The sequence below is a fragment of the Heliangelus exortis genome, chromosome 8, assembly GCF_036169615.1.
Source record: "Heliangelus exortis chromosome 8, bHelExo1.hap1, whole genome shotgun sequence".
NCBI lineage: Eukaryota > Metazoa > Chordata > Aves > Apodiformes > Trochilidae > Heliangelus > Heliangelus exortis.
The window spans coordinates 21,054,371-21,074,555 of record NC_092429.1 but is presented as its reverse complement, the minus strand read 5'-3'; the positions used below and the strand labels follow the sequence as shown (position 1 = coordinate 21,074,555).

Below are 20,185 nucleotides of genomic sequence, written 5' to 3'. Positions count from 1 at the left end.
CAGTGCTCTAATGCTCTCAGGGCTGAGCAGCCTGGATCAGTGCTACTGCTCCAAAAGTGACCTCCCCTCTGGCTTCCTCAGGTGTGAGCTTTATTGGCCCCCTAATCCTGCTCATGTGCAGTAGGGGCCCACCCTAATCAGGCACAGGTGGGCTTAACACAAGCTCATGCCCACTACCTGGCAATTAGTGGCACCTGGTTGCCTCATTTCACTACACTTAATAATCAGCACGTGTTAGTGACACGTGCAGTATCAAGATAGGAAGTGCTGACTATCTCTGATTCCTTTAGGTCAATAGTTTTTATCTGCAGTTAAAGAGGATGGAGATTATTTTACTTACTCCTAAATGCCCCTTTGAAGGCCCCTTCATAAAAAAAATCCCATCTGGGTGTGTATTGCTACTGATCTCTTTATTTCTGTCCTCATAAAAAAGGCAGCTAACAGGCAAATTACAAAGAAGGCAAATTACATAGAAGTTATGACCACTGTTCAGGGTTAAAATGAAGTGTGACAGATTTTTTTTAGAGGAAAAGCAGTCCTGCTAATCACTGTTCAAATGAACATTTAATATTTATAAAAACTGAGTTATAAGTTTCCCCTTCAATGCGTTTCCAAATGTGAATAGGTTAAATGGTAATTGCTATCAAGTTTATGTTCTATTTCATGTACCTAATAAAAGTTTATCTAGTGGAGCTTACTTGGTATTTTTTTTATCTATTCCTAACTGACTGCAATATACTATATTAAAATAGTTATAATTGTACTATCAAATATTAATTTTTCATTAAAATCCAAATATTTAGTTGTTCCAAACTCTTCAACAATATAGAACCAGACATACTGAAGCCCTTGGGAACCATAGGCACTTTTTAAAAACTGGGCAGTTTTGAAATTAATTCTGCTCATGTCTGTCACTGCTGTTCATTTTGGCTTTGCATGTAGATTCTGAGTTTTACTGTCTATAAAAAGTTACGATTCTGCTTCAGTATAAGAGAATCTTAGATTTGTTTGTTTTTTTCTCTAGGTTAGTGCAGTTTTGAAACATTTTGGGGGGAGCATAGAACTTTTTAAAGAAAGAGTTATAGGGAAAGTTCCCTAATTATCCACTTGAACATTCATCTGAAATTATGTGGCTTTATCTAGTAAAAATACCAGCAACTTGTTAGACTATAACATGGAGGATAACAATGGAAAGAGGAGAATACTGATCCCACAGCAGAACTGCTGGCTGCCAGGGTCACAGTCACTCCCAGCTGAGTGGGTTATGCTCTCCCAGGGTGCTCCTGCTTGCTCATCCCATTGCTGATTCATACCACAGAACTAGCACAGCAGAAAACTATTCTTCTTTGCTTAGTGTCCTGCTGAGTTAGATGTGACATGGTTCAAGGAAAGGTCAAAGAAGTGCCCAAGAGACTGCCAGGGGTGTGGGACTAAATAGCTGGGAACTGGGAGAAGAGGAGTTGCAGCACTTGCAATTAGAGCAGTTTAGACAGCTGTGGAATAGCAGCTTTGAAGCTGACACCTGGGCAATATCAAGAAGAGAACAACGTATTTGCTCCAATCCAATCCTTCACCTTGCTGCAGAAAAGATGTTCTATTAAAGGTTAGGTGTATAAATGTTGATACTGAATTACTTATTTTTTTCTTTGGAGAAAGCAGGTCTGATCACCAGGTTATAAGTGAAAGGGAAAGAGTTGCAGTCTGTTAACAGAGTCTGGTGCCTCTTAATAAGATGCTAACTATGCTAACTAGTTTCCTGCTCTATGCCTCATTCTCTGGTTAATCTATGAGCTGTTATTTTGTTGTGTTCTCCCACACTGGTGTTTACATAAACTCACAATTCCCCTCCCATTTATAGAAGCCTTCCTTCCAGCACAGAGATGCTAAGAAATGTCCTTGAGCTCTCACCAATGCCCCTCTAGTCTATGCCCTCTTCAAGCTTTTCCCTGTGCACAGTATTCCACACAGTTTGTAGGCAGTAGGACTAAAACAGTATGAGACCTGATCCCCAGCTTTGGCATGCTACAGTAACTATGAAAATCTGCACAATAACTGTACAGAGGAAGCAGCCTGTGTTTTCATCTTCTTCTCTGTGCTTTTCATAGAGAAGACACACTTCACTTAATAATTTTTGGTAAGTACATTGCTCCCACTCTGACATTCTTGTTCTGACTAAAATACCTTCTACCCAGAGAGAGAGCAGCCTTCCTTTTCTCCTTAAAATTCAGTATCTTTTTAAAAAGTAAAACCATTTCATGATATTCATACTTCGGTGACTACATGTCCCTGCTATCTGTATGGTTATCCTGTGGGTCATGTATTTTAGAATTAATACATTAATATGCACCTTCATGTTGTCTTTTCTCAGGTTTAAAAACTCAGGATACCAGTATGGTATTACAGGTATAAGTCATCAGCATGCTTCCCCTGAGGTAAGTGAAATCAGTGTTTTGCATCACCAGAGAATCTGGCCCAATAGTGCTGTAATTTTGTTGCCTTGCTTGTCTTACATCTGTAAGCCATTGGCCAATTACTAAATGGATGGTAACTCATCTTCTCTTGCTGAATTGTAAACACAAAATCTCCAAAAGCAAATGTTAATATAAGTTCCAGGTTACAATTTCAGGTTTGATTTTCTTTGGCAAGTCAATCTGCGTGATGATTTTGACCAAATATCTTGGCTTCTAATATTTGTAGCACATGATAAAATGAAGAGAAAAAAGCTTCTATTTAAATAATCATTTAAAAATTGGAATGGACTATATGACAGAATATGAATTATCTAACATGCTGTAGAATGATACAAGTTCAGTCTGGAAAACAGATACAACAGTTTGAGTACTGAAGATAAGAGTGTAATCCTCTGCCTACTTAAATAAAAAGTACTTAAAATGAACAAAAAAGGGAAAACAAAAGAAGGTACTCTAAGCTTGACATAAAAGACTCTGGCTGAAAACTCATTCACTGATTGTTTAAGATTTACACCATTGAAGCAATATGATTTAAAACAGCAATTCACAATAAATAATGCACTGAATTTAACTTGGGTACAAGCTACCATTGGTAACTCTTGTACTTGGTGTAGGTCTTTGTGGGGCTGTATGTTCAGGGTCTTTATTTGCTCTTGTCATAAAACACTATGTTCAGTTTAAGACTGGCCCCAAACAGCTGTAGTTGCTGCTTGGAGTTTTGCCTTCTGTTTTAATGCTAATTTTTAAAGGAAGTGATTTAATTTCTACGACATAGAAAAAATGAAATAAAGGTTTGTATTTTCTCATGTTTCTGTATTTCTAAAAGGGTTTCAGGACCAGGCTGTTCTGTGCTGAATTCATTCCTTGTGCTTTGATCTACATGTGCGTCCCCGTGAGAGAATCGCTGTTATCTGGGAGGGAGGCAGAGCCCAACCCCAGAGCTTCCCTTGCATGCAAGGTGCCCGCAGGATGAATGCTTCTGGGGAAGGGCTTGGAAGTAGTGTGAGGCACAGTCACATCCATTGTGCTGCTTTTTCTGAGGGCAGCAAACCTTCCTGTACCAGCTAGACCCTGTTGACCACTAAGTCTATGCATCAGAAACCCTGAATTCAGTAGGATAACAGCTGTTATCTCACAGCAATTTTTATCAGGGATGCAAAGCCTAAAATTACATCTGACCTCTGTATGGAGAGAAATGCCAAGTGATGAGCACTCTGCCTAGATCCTTGGAGGCTTTAGTTGATGTCAGTAAAAGTGAGGTACCTAAATGAAAACTTCCAAGGATCATAGCTTCTGTCTCTTTTGCCCATGGAAGAGGTACCATGGTACAAGGTAAGACTCTGAACAGCAATTTATCAAGTGATATACTGGGAGTCTTGGAAAGTACAACAGGACTATAGCACTGTTTTTTTCCCCCAACTAGGATTACCAATATATAAAACTAAGCCACTGCATTTACTAAAACAATTATAGAAGTAATTACACTAGCCTAGCTGTACTGTAGATTTAAAATGTTAATTTATAGGTCAAGCTTCTGGTTGCCTTAGGTCTAGTGATTTGTAACAACGAAGTTCCCTAAGAACAGATTTTTCCACAGAATGCAAATTGGCTATGTATAACACAAAGTAAACGTATGCATATCCATCTTTATACATATATGTTTCTGTACAGCACAAGTCTAAGGAAACATATCAAACCCACATGCTGCATGTCCAGACAAATAATATTTTTTAGCTTTTGCTAAGGCAGCAGAATGAGTTCTTATTTTTCTTCTATATTGGAATCTGCTTGCTGGCACTCATTTGTTTAGATTTTAATGGGAAAATAACAAACAACGCTAAAATTGCCATACTACAAAATAAAATGAATTGGAATTGTGTTCCTCCATGAAAAGACTTGAAATGAGATTTAAATCAGTGTGTGTTTGGTAAAACATGGCTACTTGATGTCTGTTCCATAAAACTGACAACTGCATCTAGTTGTTTTTCTCCTGAATTTGATTAGATAATTTGGTCAAACTTAGAGAATATCTAGAAGTTACACAATCAGACTGAGGTTTGTTCAGAAAATTACAACACAGTGAGGGAAACTTAATTAGTTTTGTCAGCAAATTTAAAGGCACTAGCTTGCATTTCCACAAACTGTCTAAAGCTTTTACAAATACTCTGATTCAGCTAAAAACAGGGTAATTATATACTGGGCTCAAAAAATGCTCATTAAAATAACATTATTGGGGTTATAATGTCCAAAACTGGAGAGATATGAAATACTGCATTTAATAAGCAATTGGTTTGACAATCTGATATATGTATTACATTAATTATATGCCTGTCAAATCTGATCCACAGACCTCCAGACCTATTCAATATCTGAGCTACTTAATATCTTTTTTAGGCCCACAGTATGGACATGGTGTTTACTGCACTCTATTCAAATTCTACTGCAGAGAATCATATTTATTTGTTTTACTTTTTTCCCTTGTGGTATCTGTCACTGCAATATCTCAATGCTTCACAAATTCTAGTGCTTATTTTGCCAGTACCTAGGCTAACATACAAGGTTGGTGACAGCTTCCTGCATAAGGGGTGCAAGGCAGAGAGGTCCATCCTGTGATTTCTGAGTGCTTTTTTTTGAGATACCTAGGATCTGATTTTTCAGAATATTAATAATAAAGAACTCTGAGATTTGAGACACTACTTAGCATGCTTTCTGCTGCAACTCTAAGTGCTTAATAATTCTGTGAATCAAAAATCAATTGCAAGCATCCAGAAAAGGGGAATACAGTTAACAGCTGCATGTGAAAAGTAGGCTTTAAAAAAAAGCCAAATATAGACAGAAGCTTTCTGGCAGAAGCTGAGAAAGTCCAGTTTTCTCAGGTAACATTTAACTGCATAGCCCATGCAAACTTCCTTTCTCTTCACATATTAATGCTAATTGGTTAGTTATCACAATCATTCCAGGAGTTCTTTGTTTATTTCTTTCAATTACAAATGACATTTACATTTCTTACATTTACAAATTCATTTGGTGAATTGTCACAAGCCCAAATTTTTTTACTTCAGAGGTACTTATCACTTGGAGAGCCAGTGACAGTCTTGAGCCTTACTGGGTTTTTTTGTGGTGGCTTTTTTTTTTTTTTTTTTAATTTATGCCAGAAGACTTGCATTTGTTTTATAGTATTTAGAGCATTTGTGTGTCTATATGGCAACTTTTACAATACTTGGCTAATGTCTGTAATTTCTGTATCACAGAATCACAGAATTTTAGTAATTACATTCTCTTGTGTCTGTGACTCTTAAAAATCAAAAGCAAATCCATTTAATGGGTACGTGGAAAAATGCAGAGAAACAGGGAGAAAAGGTGAAAGAAAAACATGGGAGGATTCTCCAGAGCTTCTGGAAGTAGATGATTGAAACAGTTATAAAGAACAAATCTTAAGAATTTGCTCCAAAGGAAATTTGCAATAAAAGTCTAGTCCTGTATACACCCATCTGGTTTTTCAAATCACTTGTTTACAAAACATGTTAACCAGAGGAGAAGCTAAATATACAACTAAGCATTGAAACAACATCTGCTCTAGAAATATTTATGCAAAATTTCAGTTCACATTTTCAAAGATGTAAAGTATACTTCACATTTTTTATACCTTTATCTTTTGTATAGTTTTCACTAATTATAACAGGTGATGAGACAGTGTTTTGCTGTTTTATTGTCTAGGGACATAATTTTATGGTATGAAAGCATAGTTAAACTACTCAAGAAGCTGAAGTTTAGTACAAAAAATGCCAACATGCAGATAAACCACCTTTTGTCCTTTAGTAAGAATTTTAAAGCTGGAGTTAATATGCTGATGTTTTAGTATATTTCACATTTGGCCAGACATGCATATTTACGTATTTCAGTGGGAGCTCCTCCAGGCATTCTTGAGAGAAAAAGGGCACTGAAAGCACATTGAAAACAATGGATGGCACAGTCAATTCAGTGTCCTTATCTGGGAGACCCCGAACAGGTCCAGGCAGTGTATGGCATTCTTACAGCTCATGGAGCATTTTGCTCATTTTCTCCTCTTAAGCAGCTGCATGCGATAACACAGAGGCGCCGAGGCAGCAAAGTTGCAGAAGAGGAGCGACTCTCAGAGTTACTTACGTTGGCAGCCCAAGCTGTGCCAGATATATCCCGGCAGACATTTATCACATTTAGGCCCTGATGTTCCCTCCTTACACTCACAAAATCCTCTGTCATTACAGCGATCATGGACTGAACCAAAAGGGTTACAATAACAGTCTGCAGAAACAAGACAACACATACACACTGGATTCAGGTCTACATATGGTGGTAATTGATTCAGTACCAATAAAGGATTCATTTTCAGTGCTAAAGGTAAAGGAAGACTGTCTATTAAGGATATCTAGAGTAGTGAATAGAACTACTATAGGTCCATTTATTTGTTTGCATGTGTCATTTCAAGAAGAGACATTTTATGGTGTGAACAGAAAAAGTAAGCAGAAAAGATACAAAGGCAGAGGATACTTTGAGGGCAAGTGATTGTAATAGATTCTGTTTTGGCAAGAATGATTTTTACAATTTAAAGAATGTTAGAAAAGCTTCATATAGTAAGGATATATCAAGGTACCATCAGGCTGAGATGTTTCACATCATTAAAATAGGCTTATCTATATTACTTGATATTTTCAGGGCTGAATGTCTTTACAGGGCTATATAGATGCACTTATTTCCAAGATAGTCTTCCTTTATAGGTTTGAGCAGTATAATAATTTATGTGGATATTTGCCATTAAATTGATGAGATTGTATTTATCAGTGACACTAATAAACCTTTTACGTATTCCACAATGAAAAGCTTGAGGTGAGCAGTCATGCAATGCAGAATTTATCAGAATTGGCTTTACACTGCCATTTTCATTTCTCTCGCCTCCCAGTGGGCAGATGGAAAATGCAATGAGACTCATTACCCATCGTATATTTCCCACTTGCGTTCACCTAATTAAAGAATGTCTAAAGTAGCCCATATTCTCCCACAGCACTTACACCTGAACAAAGGGAAAAAGAAAGTAGGTAGCAGATCTCATTTTTGGCATTCCTGTTCTTCAGTTTATTTATTTTACATGAAGGAATGCATCTTATTTGTATGTAGACCCATGTAGACCCAGAGTAACTCCATTGTCATCTGAGACCACAAGACACCTTTCGGCAGCATCTGATTTCTGCTGTTGAAGGCAAAAGATACACAAATCGATTCCTGAATCTGTGACCTGCTGGGACTCTGGGTTTATAAGTCTGTGAATCAGTGGTACTTTTATGACTACCTTTGGCAATTGCTCTCTAGCATTTGGTAAAACCTCAGTGATATTGTAAATGATTAAATGGAGTTGCACTGGTAAGTAAAATATAAAAAAACATCCAATGGAAAAACTGTTAGAGGAAAAAAATTGCCGGGAAGACATTTGTCGTTTGTTGTGTCAGTGTTTATTAACTATAAATTACAGATGGCACTTTGAACATTTGGCATGCTGAAGAAGAATAGTTACCTTTGGCAAACAGAATTCTACGATAATAATAGAGTCAATTAGCCAGCAACATTCATTAATGGAGTTGAAAACTGACATGCCAAAGATACTGTGCAAAGATGAGCAGAATTATAGCACAGTGAGTGCCATTTGAAAAGCTGGCAATTCTGATGTTAATCAGATGTATAAAATGTTTATGTAAACAGGCATAGAACTTAGATACATATATTGAATGCAGGAAGTAAAATTTGCTTGAAGAGTGTTTATAAAAAATTTTGAAAGACAAAAAGTTTGGAATGGCATTTGAAATGAGGGTCCTGTTCTTGTACATTAAAAATAGCTTCGTTGGACATAATAGAGTTCAAGTGATTTAAACAAGTTCTTATGAAAGAAATCTATGGCCTACAATACTGAATATTTATAGATACATAATTTTATAATTTTCAGAAAGCAAGAACTTGACCCTTAATCATTGAAAGCTTTCCTACAGAACTCTGTTGTATAAATAAGTACGAAGTACCAGTAACAGTATTGCACTGTTTGAGGGAAATTAAAAAGTGGAATCAAAACTTTAGGCCAGGCTCTTTTACAAAAGTAGTAGATCAAATCTGAACAAATCTGAACAACACAGACTCAGTAACCTTTAGTTAACCTCCATCTTTCCAAATACACTATTGATGCTACAGATATATAATGTTGAGAGGCCACCAAACATCCAATCTCATTGTCCAACACAGTATCACAGGCTGTGAAACACTTCCTATGACCTGCCAAATACTTAAGACATTAAAAAGCTCATAAGACACAGTTCCAGTGTGCCACAGAGGGGGGCAATCATTATCTCCAAAGGCTTTATAACAGGACATTATATAACATGATTATCCTATTATAGCCAGGTTCTCCCCCTAGCCTTCACTTGGTGTCTGCCAACACAATATAAATAAGGAAGGTTAGGAAAATGGGCTGGAGCTTGCAGGCTTGCTATTTGTCAGTCTGGGTTGAGAATAGCTACAGGACAGCCCTGAGAATTCACTTAATCATCTATCACCAGTAAAGGCCTAAAGGTCTCACAGGTGTTGGCTGAAGCTTAAGCCTAAGTGACTGCAAGGCTGGCTTCTTACAGTTGTGAAAATAATTATCACATTGTAAGGCAAAGGAAATGTTTTATTACTCTGGGTCTACTTGGTGGTTTCCACGCTTGCCAGTGTGTGTGTTCACTGAAATAGTTATTAGGACTTTATCAAGACCTTGTAAAAATAAAAAGGTCTTCAAGTTGTTAAATTATTTTTCACTGTAAGCATGTCAAGTGAACGAATTTAAACTTATTTAGAAACTGCAGTTGCCTGTATGAGGTAATTTTGCAGTTAACTGACAAATCCACAAATTTTTGATATTTCATTTTAGGAAATAAAATTTATTTTGCTTCTAGAGAAATTAAAGGCATAATGAAATCAGATTGAAGCCCACTGTATAATGTGTTGCATTTGGTTCACTGGTAAAAACCTTCTCAGTATTTAAATTCTTTGTAACTTGTCAGTTTTAAAAATGAAACATGAGACATTTTCTCCATTTAGTTAGCATCGACTAAGATTCACAGATTTGTTATCCATGTACTTACCATGTATATTTATGAAAACTATGAAAGCACTTTTGATAAATCAGAGCCAAAGCCCTTGTTAGCTGCTGTTAAACTAGCTTATCCAAACATTTTTAACTTTTCTACATATATTAGGAAAGATTTACTGTGGAAAAATGAGACTTTTATACAGGAGTAAGATTTGCACATGTCACTGGAAATCTGCATGTTAAAATGTTCATGCCAGCATTCCACTCATACTTAAAACCCAAAACACTACTTTTAAACTCAGAGAAAAGAGCAATGAGCATTTCCAATAGAGCAAGACTCTTGTGCTTGACCAAGAAGGAGGTGAATCTATCAGCTCTCTTAGAGATGAAAATACACAATACAGGATTAAATCTTAGGAGCCCCAGTTCCTATGCACTTTAAGCACAAACATCTCTCTTTTCTGAAAAGCACTTAGGTATCTGCTTCACTTCACTAACTTTAAAGAAGCAGCAGTATGAAAATCTTAGAAAATCACCTCGGATACACACATTCTGTATACAGTATGATCACTATGATCCTGAAAACTTAGTGCAAAAAATATTACTTTCTAAAAACAAATTACCTAATATGTAGAAGCTAATATATAGAAGCAAAACCAGGGTTTGTTTTATAGTCACATCACTTTTTTTTTTTCACATACTTTTTTTTCTTGTTAAAGACTCTTTTCAAATGAGAGATTTTAAAGTTTTATATCCACAGAGTTTGGGCAATTCTGAAGTGCACAACTGTTTTTTACTAAGACATTCTAAATGCATCACTTGCAAAGTAATTAAAATTTACCTATTTGCTTATTTTTGACTCCTGGTTCATTAACTTCCTTGTCTTACATTGCTAGAGCTGCTGCCTTAGCATTTCAGCATACATGGGAAAACAATTTACTGAATGAGCTGATAAAAAATCCCAAACAGAGTAGTTTAGTGGCATATTCATTAGGCAATTGAAATATTTAGGCAACTAAAATTATACAGCTCTGATGTAATACCAATAAAGTCCATCATCTACATCAAACAATTAACAGTGTTGGGCTTTTTTTCCAAGAACATTTGATTGGTTTATTCTCAGCACAGTAATCATAACTTGCCTACTAAAGTTATTAGCTTAGACTAATTAAAGTCAAAGGAGATCACGCATTTTCTGAATGTGTTGCCAAGCAAAGTTAAAAGTACACATGAAATGCAGTGTGGGGATGGATCTGAGTGTTTATCACAAAATAAAATGTAAATCTGTCAAACTGCAGACTAAAACAAATAATAGCAACCTAAATAATTTCTGGCTTGAATCTCAGCAATGTATTACAAATGTATTCAATAAAGAATATTCAAATATAATTTATATACCCATAGCCTATCTTGGCATGAAAAAAATCTTGTAACTACTCTTTCTTTTCATTCCTGGAAAATGGAAAGAAGAAAAATCACAAACAAAATCCAGAACAGATTCTACTGCTGTTTATGTCTACAAGAAACATTATACAATAAATTAGCAACCTCTGTTTTTTAGAGCAGTGCCTTTGGTGGCTACCTATTAAGTTCTGGCCATTGTATGCAGCTTCCTTTATTGACTACATTCAACCTTCACCTAGTATCCTAACTTTTGCTATATTCTCTCTGTGAGAACAAGGCATATTCTTTTAGTGTGACAAAGATCTTATTTTTTTTCCTAATAGCTTTTAAAATTATGTTCTGACATTTCCTTTAATTCTGCATTTTGAACATTTACAGCAGACACTAGATCTAAAGCACTGTTTTCACCTAGGATTTGACAAATTCTGCTCCTGCGGACATGGGGGTAGTTTCAGTTTCTCCTCTAAGGAGGAGAGGTAACACTGCACTTGCAGCCCTGTGTCTGGGAGCAGAATTAGCTGTGGCATACTTTTAATAAATTAAAAGTGAGTAAAAGGGGTTAATAAACACCGTTCCCCACGTCCTACTGGTGCAATGTAACACTACTAATAATAGTAATGCTCTACTAGTAATTCCAAAGGACTGGGAACAGGTATTTGTGACTCATCCCTTCAGTTTATTCATGCACAACTGCAGTGTGGCTCTCTCCTGCAGCAGGACAGCACAATCAGTTTCTCAGGGGCTTCCTGAAAAAATCTTCAAAGGACTCTTAGCCAGGGAGGTTCACTGTCATATATAGAAACAAAATACCTCCTTGGGGCTACAGAGGCAATGAAAATGAGGTGAAAAGTCCACACAGATGTTCTTATCCATTGAAAAAGCTCATTCTGGCTCAACTGGCAAGTAAGCATCAGTGGTCCCTAGCAGCTGCTAGTAGCTGAAAAGGCACAGAAGAAAAGCCACAGTTATCCCGAGACTGACCTATGCACACATTTTCATCGTCCAGCTCTGCAGAAGCATTTCTGAAGTAGCCCAGCCTGCATAACTCACAGTGCTGACCTCTAGTGTTGTGCTTACAGCTCACGCAAATGACCGTATTGAGCAGCTCGATGTAACTGCACCGGTTGGAGTGCCCGAAGCATTCGCAGTCTTTCAAGGAAGAACAGAAATGTATACAAAATGTATACAGCAGCAGAGTAATCCCACATCACATGCTTAGTAAAAATGAACCATGAGCAGAAGGATGGATGAATGGCATATACATGTTAATGGACAACAGCAGATGTTTATCTGCAATGAAAGTGAAGTTTGTTTCAGGCAGGTTAGTGTGACCCGATGACCATGGCATGATGTCAAAGGTTGGAGGCTGTTGGCAGACCTGATGGGACTGAAGCATTTGCAGTTGTAAACCTTTCAGGGCTACTGGAGACTCAGTTTCCAGTGATAGCAATGCCCATCTTTTTGTACATTTGAGATGAGTATAAATCAAGACACGGGAAAAACTTCTTCATATTAAATACAGTGGACAAAATTGTCAAACTACATAATGCTTAAATCCACAACTGTAAGTAAAATAAAAGCAAAAAGCTTTGTTGTGATGTAAATGGCAGGTATTAAAAATACAATTGAACCTGGGGTACTTTAACTGGTAGGCATGTTGGGAACCAGGCTTTCCTTTCAAGGCTAAGCAAATCACTAGTTTGACAATTTTGACCTTCACCTCCTAAAATAATTAGCACGGAAGAAAAGGAAAGGACAGCGCTGTTATTTATGAGCTCCTCCTGTACTTCTAAAGTAGGCATTAACCCATCCTTACATTCTCAGATGAAAAGCAATTGGGCCAGAAAAGATGATGACCATTCTGAAATGTGTACTTAGTAGAAAGCATGCGTACTACAGCTATCTGAAATGCAGCTGGCATGACAGCCACTTTTAAAAAATGCCTTCATGAAATGTAGAATGCTAGTGCTTTTAGTCTTTAATGACAAGCAACGCTTGCTTTTATGTAGAAAGAAGTAGAAGTTAGAAACATAGCAGTATAATTATCCAAGGTACAGCTATGCTTTGAGTAGAAAGCTTGGGTAAGTCTGATCAATCTCAAGTAACTCTTGAGATTATCAGCCCAGAATGAATGCAGGAAAGGTTATCAGGATGACCAGAGAAGAGGGCCTACTTAAAAAGTGAGGACTAGGATAATTTGGCTTGTCTAGTCCAGGAAACAGAAGACAGGGGATATCACTGGGCTATAAATACATCAAGGAGACAGCCTTCTGCTATCCTAAGTGAATAGCTGCACTAATGGACAACACTGACACAAGAACAAATGGGTGTTAACCGGCCACTGAGAAACTTCAGTAGGAAATTAGGAGATGGTATCTAGCTATTAGGGCCCTCAAGTTTTTGAACATCTCCAATTTGTAGCAAAAACATTAATGCTTTAGAGATACAGTTTGTTAACTGGTAAAAAAGCTTCAATGTTCTGAAGTTAATTTAGCTGGTCCTGAAATTAAGTTAGATAAAGCTGTTGCAGAGGGTATAAAATGTTTCCACACATTGATGGGGGCCAAGTCCCCTGTCTTCTCTCCTACAGTGTGCTGTTTATTATGGTAAGTCAATTTATGAGCCCACTGATTGTTACCACGTATTTCTATAAAGAAATACTGGTATTTTATTTATATTTTATAAAGCAATACTGGTACATGTTTATGTTATGCACATCTGTTGTCTGGTGTAGTGGACTGTAAATAGATAGCATCTTTTCTTATGCTGTACAATGCTTAGCACAATGTATGTTTCAATGTTGAGAGCTGCCTTTCTGCTGCCAGGAAACATGAAATCAATTTATATGCACACATTTAATGAACATACTTATTTTTGTTCTCTTTCATGTTATAACACTAAACTATAAAATACGTTTGTTATATGGTTCGTGCCAATCTGAAAATTTTGATGTCTGAAACTGCTGGAGTAGAGTGAAACATTTGGTATATCAGCCTTGGTACTTAACATAATTGAGAGGGTAGAGAAAAAGTGCTCATGTTTGTTGTCTTTTGCAGCTGGTCGGTATGATTTAGCATCTCAGCCAGCCACCCAACAGCATTTATCCCCTAGAATATCCATCTTGCTTGAGTTAAAACTCTGTATGGGGCAGACGCAAGAGATCTAAAAGTGGAAAATAGGAAAGAGGTGTTGCAGCAAAAATTGTTATAAGTTTTGGTGTTTGATTTTTAAAATAGGAAAGACTGCTTTGTGACAAGGAAAGGATCCTTCCATATCTCAGATTCAGAAGCAATGCCATCTTAGTCTTTCTGTCTGACAGGGGACCTGTCTTCTACTACCTTCTACTACTCATACTGGTGTGTTTGTCAGATTTGTGGCTATGCATAACCATACTGTAGGTGAATTAGAAAAAATAATTTACCTTGTTTTTTGAATCAGTTATAGGCAGCAGAGTACTGCATTTTTATTATTTTTTTGTTTCAAAAAATGCTTAGACTATAAAGAAGTACCAGTAAATTGGACATGACACCATCTTCTGTGTTTAAAGTAGCAAAAAGTTGAGAAGACTCTTTGAATGTATGACTGCAATACTCAGACCTTCAATAATATTATTACTACAGATAATTAGCCATTACAAAAGCAAAGGAAACAAAGCTGCACAGAAAGTAATTAAGTGTAGCTCCAAGTTGTGACTTGGACTAAAGAAACATCTGGTAATTACTAAGGCCTTAGTTTGATGTACACACATGCTTCAAAACATATGCAGGACTACCCAGGTTCAGATATGGCTCACCAACATTGGAGGTAAACGATGAGGCCATCCTTGATTGCATTCCTATGGGTATAGCTCTTTTGTAACTGTGCTGTGTGAAAAAAAGCATTTTTCTGAAATATATGAAAGCTCTAGGAATCTGGATCATCAGACTGGTAAATGCTACATAGTATGTGAAAAAATCCAGTTCACTCAAAACCAACGCAACCTTTGATCAAAGATTAGCAGTGGCACAAAGAAAAAAATAAAAAGTCTCAGAAAGTAATGATTACATACAGTTTTTGCTAATTTTTGCTGTCCCTCCCTCATTTTGCTAGTGCAATAATATGAACTTATTTTGCTTACTGCTGTTGGCCTGATCAATGAGTCATACCTACAGACCTCTCTATTTATAAAAAGGCTATGTAAAGGGTCCTCATATGATTGAAATGAATAATTTTTCTCCACTGGCTACATGAGGTGCTATCTTAAACCAGTCAAAAATAACATGTAGAACTGCATTCAGCATCATGTCAGCTGTGCAGCTAATACCTATCAATGCCATATGGCCTTTCTAGCTTATATTGTTCACCTTAACCAGCACACCAAGACCAGCAAGTAGCCTGATGCTGTGGCTTGTCAAAAGTGCAGCTTAATATTTTTAGGCAAATCTCTCTGGCTAGCAGCCCCACCACTCTAATGCACTAGCAAAGCCATGCAGTCAATGAAAGAACTAGGGGAAAGTATCAAAACCAGGCTGCTAAAGGTTTACCAACAATGAAATGATGAGTCTTTACAGTATTAGAAAATGTTGCTTTCAGTTCTAAGTACCACATGCCAGAAAAGTGATATACTGGAGACAGTTTAAAGCTGAATAACAATAGGGAGCAAATGGTTTGGAAAATAAAATCTCAGAGGAGAGTTAAAGATAGCTAGATAGGTTTAATGTGAAGGAAAAATGGAAAAGAGAGAGCCATGTTAGATTTGATAATTGTCTTAAAATGATTCAGGAATTGTCTGATCCCTTGCCAGCACACAGAAGGATTGATTGTATGAGCCTTTAAAGACTATTTCCAATGCAGTGACTCTATTGCAATATCTTGATCCTGTTGTAGAAAGTGTGATAAAATTACCCATTGAAGAAAGCTCACAAAGAGGTTGATCTTTTTTTTTTTTCCACCAAGTGAATACTTTTTTCTCCCATTTTAATGCTATGCATTTACATCCTCGAGATGACAAACTATTGTGCTGGGGCATGTGCTGAAGCACCAGCTGCGACCAATAAGACATCAGCACGTAAAACAATGGTAAACACACATGGAAGGGAAGCATAATTTGTAGAAAGCAACACAGGTAATGCATGAGACAACTATCAGTGTCATTTTCTAATTAAAAGCATGAAGAGTATTTCAATGAAAGTGCATTCAGAAATCATGAAAACTTTTTTCTTATTCATTTGCCAATAACTGTGTTCCTCCCCTATACGCTGACAGAAGGCAAACAAAAGAGATTTTATTGTAACCTTAGCAATCACCTGATTCATAACAAACAGAATGGCTCTGTGAGATTCGCTCTGGCTGGAATTTTTCATTGCCTCAAGAGACAATTTTAAAGTGAAGTCCTGGCTGAGGTGGAGGAAGCCACCTTGATTGTACTTATGCTAATGTACTCGGCTGAGGTGGCTGCATCGGAGCAGGGACTGGCACTTAGAAAAGGATTATGTGAGAATGGGTCTGCAATGCTGGAATGAGCAGGACTCTCCAGGCAACCTGGCCTGGCTGGAGCAAAGTGGAGGGGCGGGGTGACGCCTAGAAAAGGGTAAGAACTAATGGTTGAGGGGAGACTTCGCCCTTCTGCGGCACTTCGGACAGAAAGCCCCCCCCTCCAGCCATCCTGTCTGCAATGGCCCTGATGCTAATGAACCTGGATTCTGTGGCACCTGACTGACAGCTGCCCCTTTGGAACAAAGGAATTTAGGGGTAAATATGGGGCTGTCCGTTCTGTGGCCCTATGTTGCCCTGTTGATCCACCACCATATTGCGCTGGACCCCGTCCAGAATCAGCACCATCTTGAAGAAACTCCTGGGATAGCTGGACCCCTGGTGGTGACTCTGACTCTCTCTCACTTTTCCACTTTCTTTTCTCTCCCATTTCTCTCTCTCTCTCTCTTAATATCTTCTCCTTTTCATCTCTCCCTCTTTGTCTGGCAACATATTCCCCCATACTTTCACGGCGTTCTATCATTTTGCTTGTGTCAATTGTCAAATAAAAGTATAGTATGCTTGCACCTGACCCATGTTGGTTGGAAAAAAAAAAAAAATTATGTTACTCTGGATCGTAACAGGCTCTCAGGCTCTTTATTGTAATCTAATCAAGTGGGTCAAACTAAGTTCAAGCATTTCTTAATATCCCTATTCCTTGTTAATACGTATTCATGAATAATGAGATATTCACAATAGCTACAGAAAGACAAAACATATTTATACACACTCTTTTACAGAAAAAATGATGAGAAAGAACAATGAGAAGATTTCAGGGTTCAGACTGTGAATGACAGATATGTAAATGAAACAGGTGGCCTGTAAGTCAGAGTCAATATTGGTGTCCTTTATTAAGCCCATATAATTACATTATTTTGATAAAACACTGAAACATCAGTTTGAAAGGTAATGCCTACACCTTGAAGTTGCACATTGTTACAATACAATTAAGATGTAAGGCATATTTACAGTGCATTGAAAGATATGACTATGTACTGCATTCCATAGCATTTACAGATACTCCTTGAGGAAATGGACAATGATGTTAAATGTATTGCTTCCCCTCACCTAATCTGTTTATGCATTCTTTTTTTTACAGTTTATGGATATCAGGGAGGAAAACAAGGCTCTAGGAGACATTTGCTTTCTAGATAACAATCTCTGTGGTCATATTTATACTTTTAGCTGCTTAAAAAACTAATGCCATGTCACTTTATATGCCAGCAGTGACTGTCTAAGATGCACATCTATTATTTTCTTTGTATGGCTTATGTTTATGTGACTTAATGCCTCTCTTGTTGTCAATGAAGATGCCTCACCAGTAAGCTGATGGGTACACTTCACAGATATTCCAGATTCATACAGTGCAATGTTTTCACAACACAGAGCACTATGGAATCACTGTATGAATCCAAGAATTCCTACCTCTCTTGTGGTTTGCAACTTGAACAGAAGAAACAGTTGACATAGCTAATTTGGGAGCAACTGGATAGGTAATAAAACGAACAGTAAATTAGAAAAGGTATTATATAGAAACAAATCAAGAGACTAAATAAACATCTGTTTTCTAACTTTTAAATTAAATATAACAATGGTTATTGTTTTGTATGAAAAGAGAGAAAGTTGAGGAGAATGAGTTGTATACTAGCAATTATTGTATCATTTGAGCTGTATTATCCAAGTTAAAGAAAGGTAATGTAATTCACATATGCACATTTTGACAGTTTTGTGTTAGAAGTTATTTGATGTTTTCTCCCAATCCATCACCAATGGTGATGCAAACACTGCTTGGATCGCAACAAATGGTAACCAGGGTGGTCTGCAAAGGGGTTTATTAAATTTACATGCATATTTATTCTGCCCTAATAGCATAAACAAAGAAAAGACAATGAAATAATATTAGGTAAAGGCAGATTTCAATAATTACTCTCTTCATACACTATCCTTGACTGAAGTATTTAATCTACAATAAATATTAAACACTGTAGCAATATGATGCAAACACATAATCTGAATAAAAATGCTTTAAAGTTTTTGTGGTTTGTGCTCCCTGACAAAACATCTTTACTAAAGCTCTTATTTCTGGGGAAGTAAAACCGAGTAATTTTGTTCTGTTCAAGACATATATTGCAATGAAGTTAAGGCTTAGATCTTAAGCAGTATAATTAAGCTATGAAATCCATTAGAAATGCTAAGTATCATTCATGGGAATGTTTTGATTTAAAATTCCTGTGAATATTGTAGGCTAATCCTTACAGAGAGCAAAGGACCAGAGACTGATCTCAGTTTTCTTTTGTTTGTTTAAGGAACGCATGCAAGAGCTTGAAAAATATAACATGGGCTAAATGAAGTTACCGAAATGCTAAGTATCTCTTCATCAGGAATATTTGATTTGAAATATGTGAATAATGTATGCTAAAGTACATCAAAAATCCTTATAGAAAGGACAGATCAGTTTGTATTTTTCATTTTGTTTGGCACATAGAAACTTCCACATGTAATATGGTAGACTTTATACATATGTGCATATGGATTGACTTGGTTGTTGTGATCAATGTATTAACTACAACCCTTTCAACAGATTCCCAATACATCTTCAGCTTAGTAGCTATTTTTCTATATCACCTTTTCATTAATTTTATTCTCCATCCCCATGTGTTATAGCACAGAAAGGACACCCTTTGAATAGTCAAAGCAAGCCACAGGCTAGATTTCTGCAGGGATTTCTTTTGGAGAGCAAAGGGCAGCAAATAAATAGATCAAAAGAAGTTATTTTTTACACTGAACAATAATTGTATGATCTGGAGGCATCTTAAAATAACAAAGAATCTTACTTTTGTTAATTGTCTTAAAAAGTTCTTCTTTTTCAATGCTAATCATCATGCCACAGCCTGTGAGTAATTTATGTGGCACTCAAATTGCAGAAAACTGAGTGTAGCTTGCAGAGAACTTGCTTTTATTGTGGATGGCATGAAAGCTGAGAAGATGTCTCAGCTCTCTCAGGAAAACAAAATGAAAACGACATTAAAAATGGCTTTGATGTAGACAGTGACAATACTTCTTACTCAAGAATCTTGAAACATACTCAAAATATAGACTGCTGTTTAAACTTGAAACATACTCAAAATATAGACTGCTGTTTAAACAAGTCCAGTATCATCTAGTGCTTTCTGTATTGGTGCTTGTAACCTGTGTGTCTATTTTGCAGATTTTTTTCAGCAATGATGTGCATAATCTGAGTGTTTGAAGACTTTCCAGATAAGGTTTATTTTATGATTATTGTCTCACAGAATAGTATTACTTAGTACCAAAAGAAAAATTAGTTGGATTATAACTTTTACTGCTTTTTCTACTGTGTGGGATTTCTTCAAAGCACTTTCAGTAATTTTTGACCACTAGGAATTTTATAGCATCCTACCTTGGTTTGGTTTAGAAACCTCAAGAGAAGAAATATTCGGCCATATCCTATCAAACTTTGGAGGATCTGCATGCATCAGGAAAAATCAGGTTTTGTTATTTACATCTGTGATATTGTTCTGAACAGGCAAGCATATGGACAAAGACATTACAAACATCCACTACAGGACTAGTCTAGGTTGCACTTGAACAGTACATGACTCCACAGTGAACAAGAAAAAAGCAATTGATGATTCCCAAAACACCAAATGGACAGAAAAATACTTTGCATAGCCATTTATCTTTGTGG

General features: G+C 36.8%; 1 protein-coding gene across 5 annotated transcripts in view; it reads right to left on the bottom strand.

Moving 5' to 3' along the window:
- Window positions 1–20,185, bottom strand: part of NTNG1 (netrin G1) — a 150,864-nt gene that overhangs the window by 16,707 nt on the left and 113,972 nt on the right. For 2 of the 5 annotated variants that reach the window (XM_071750968.1, XM_071750967.1), the window contains exon 6: window positions 6,618–6,755. The exons of 1 other annotated variant lie outside the window; for it this stretch is intronic. In XM_071750968.1, coding sequence (XP_071607069.1) covers window positions 6,618–6,755 — 138 coding nt within the window. Of the gene's footprint in view, window positions 1–6,617; window positions 6,756–11,949; window positions 12,118–17,904; window positions 17,965–19,897; window positions 19,964–20,185 lie in introns of all 5 variants that reach the window. 2 more of the 5 variants (XM_071750971.1, XM_071750969.1) reach the window with 2 other exon arrangements.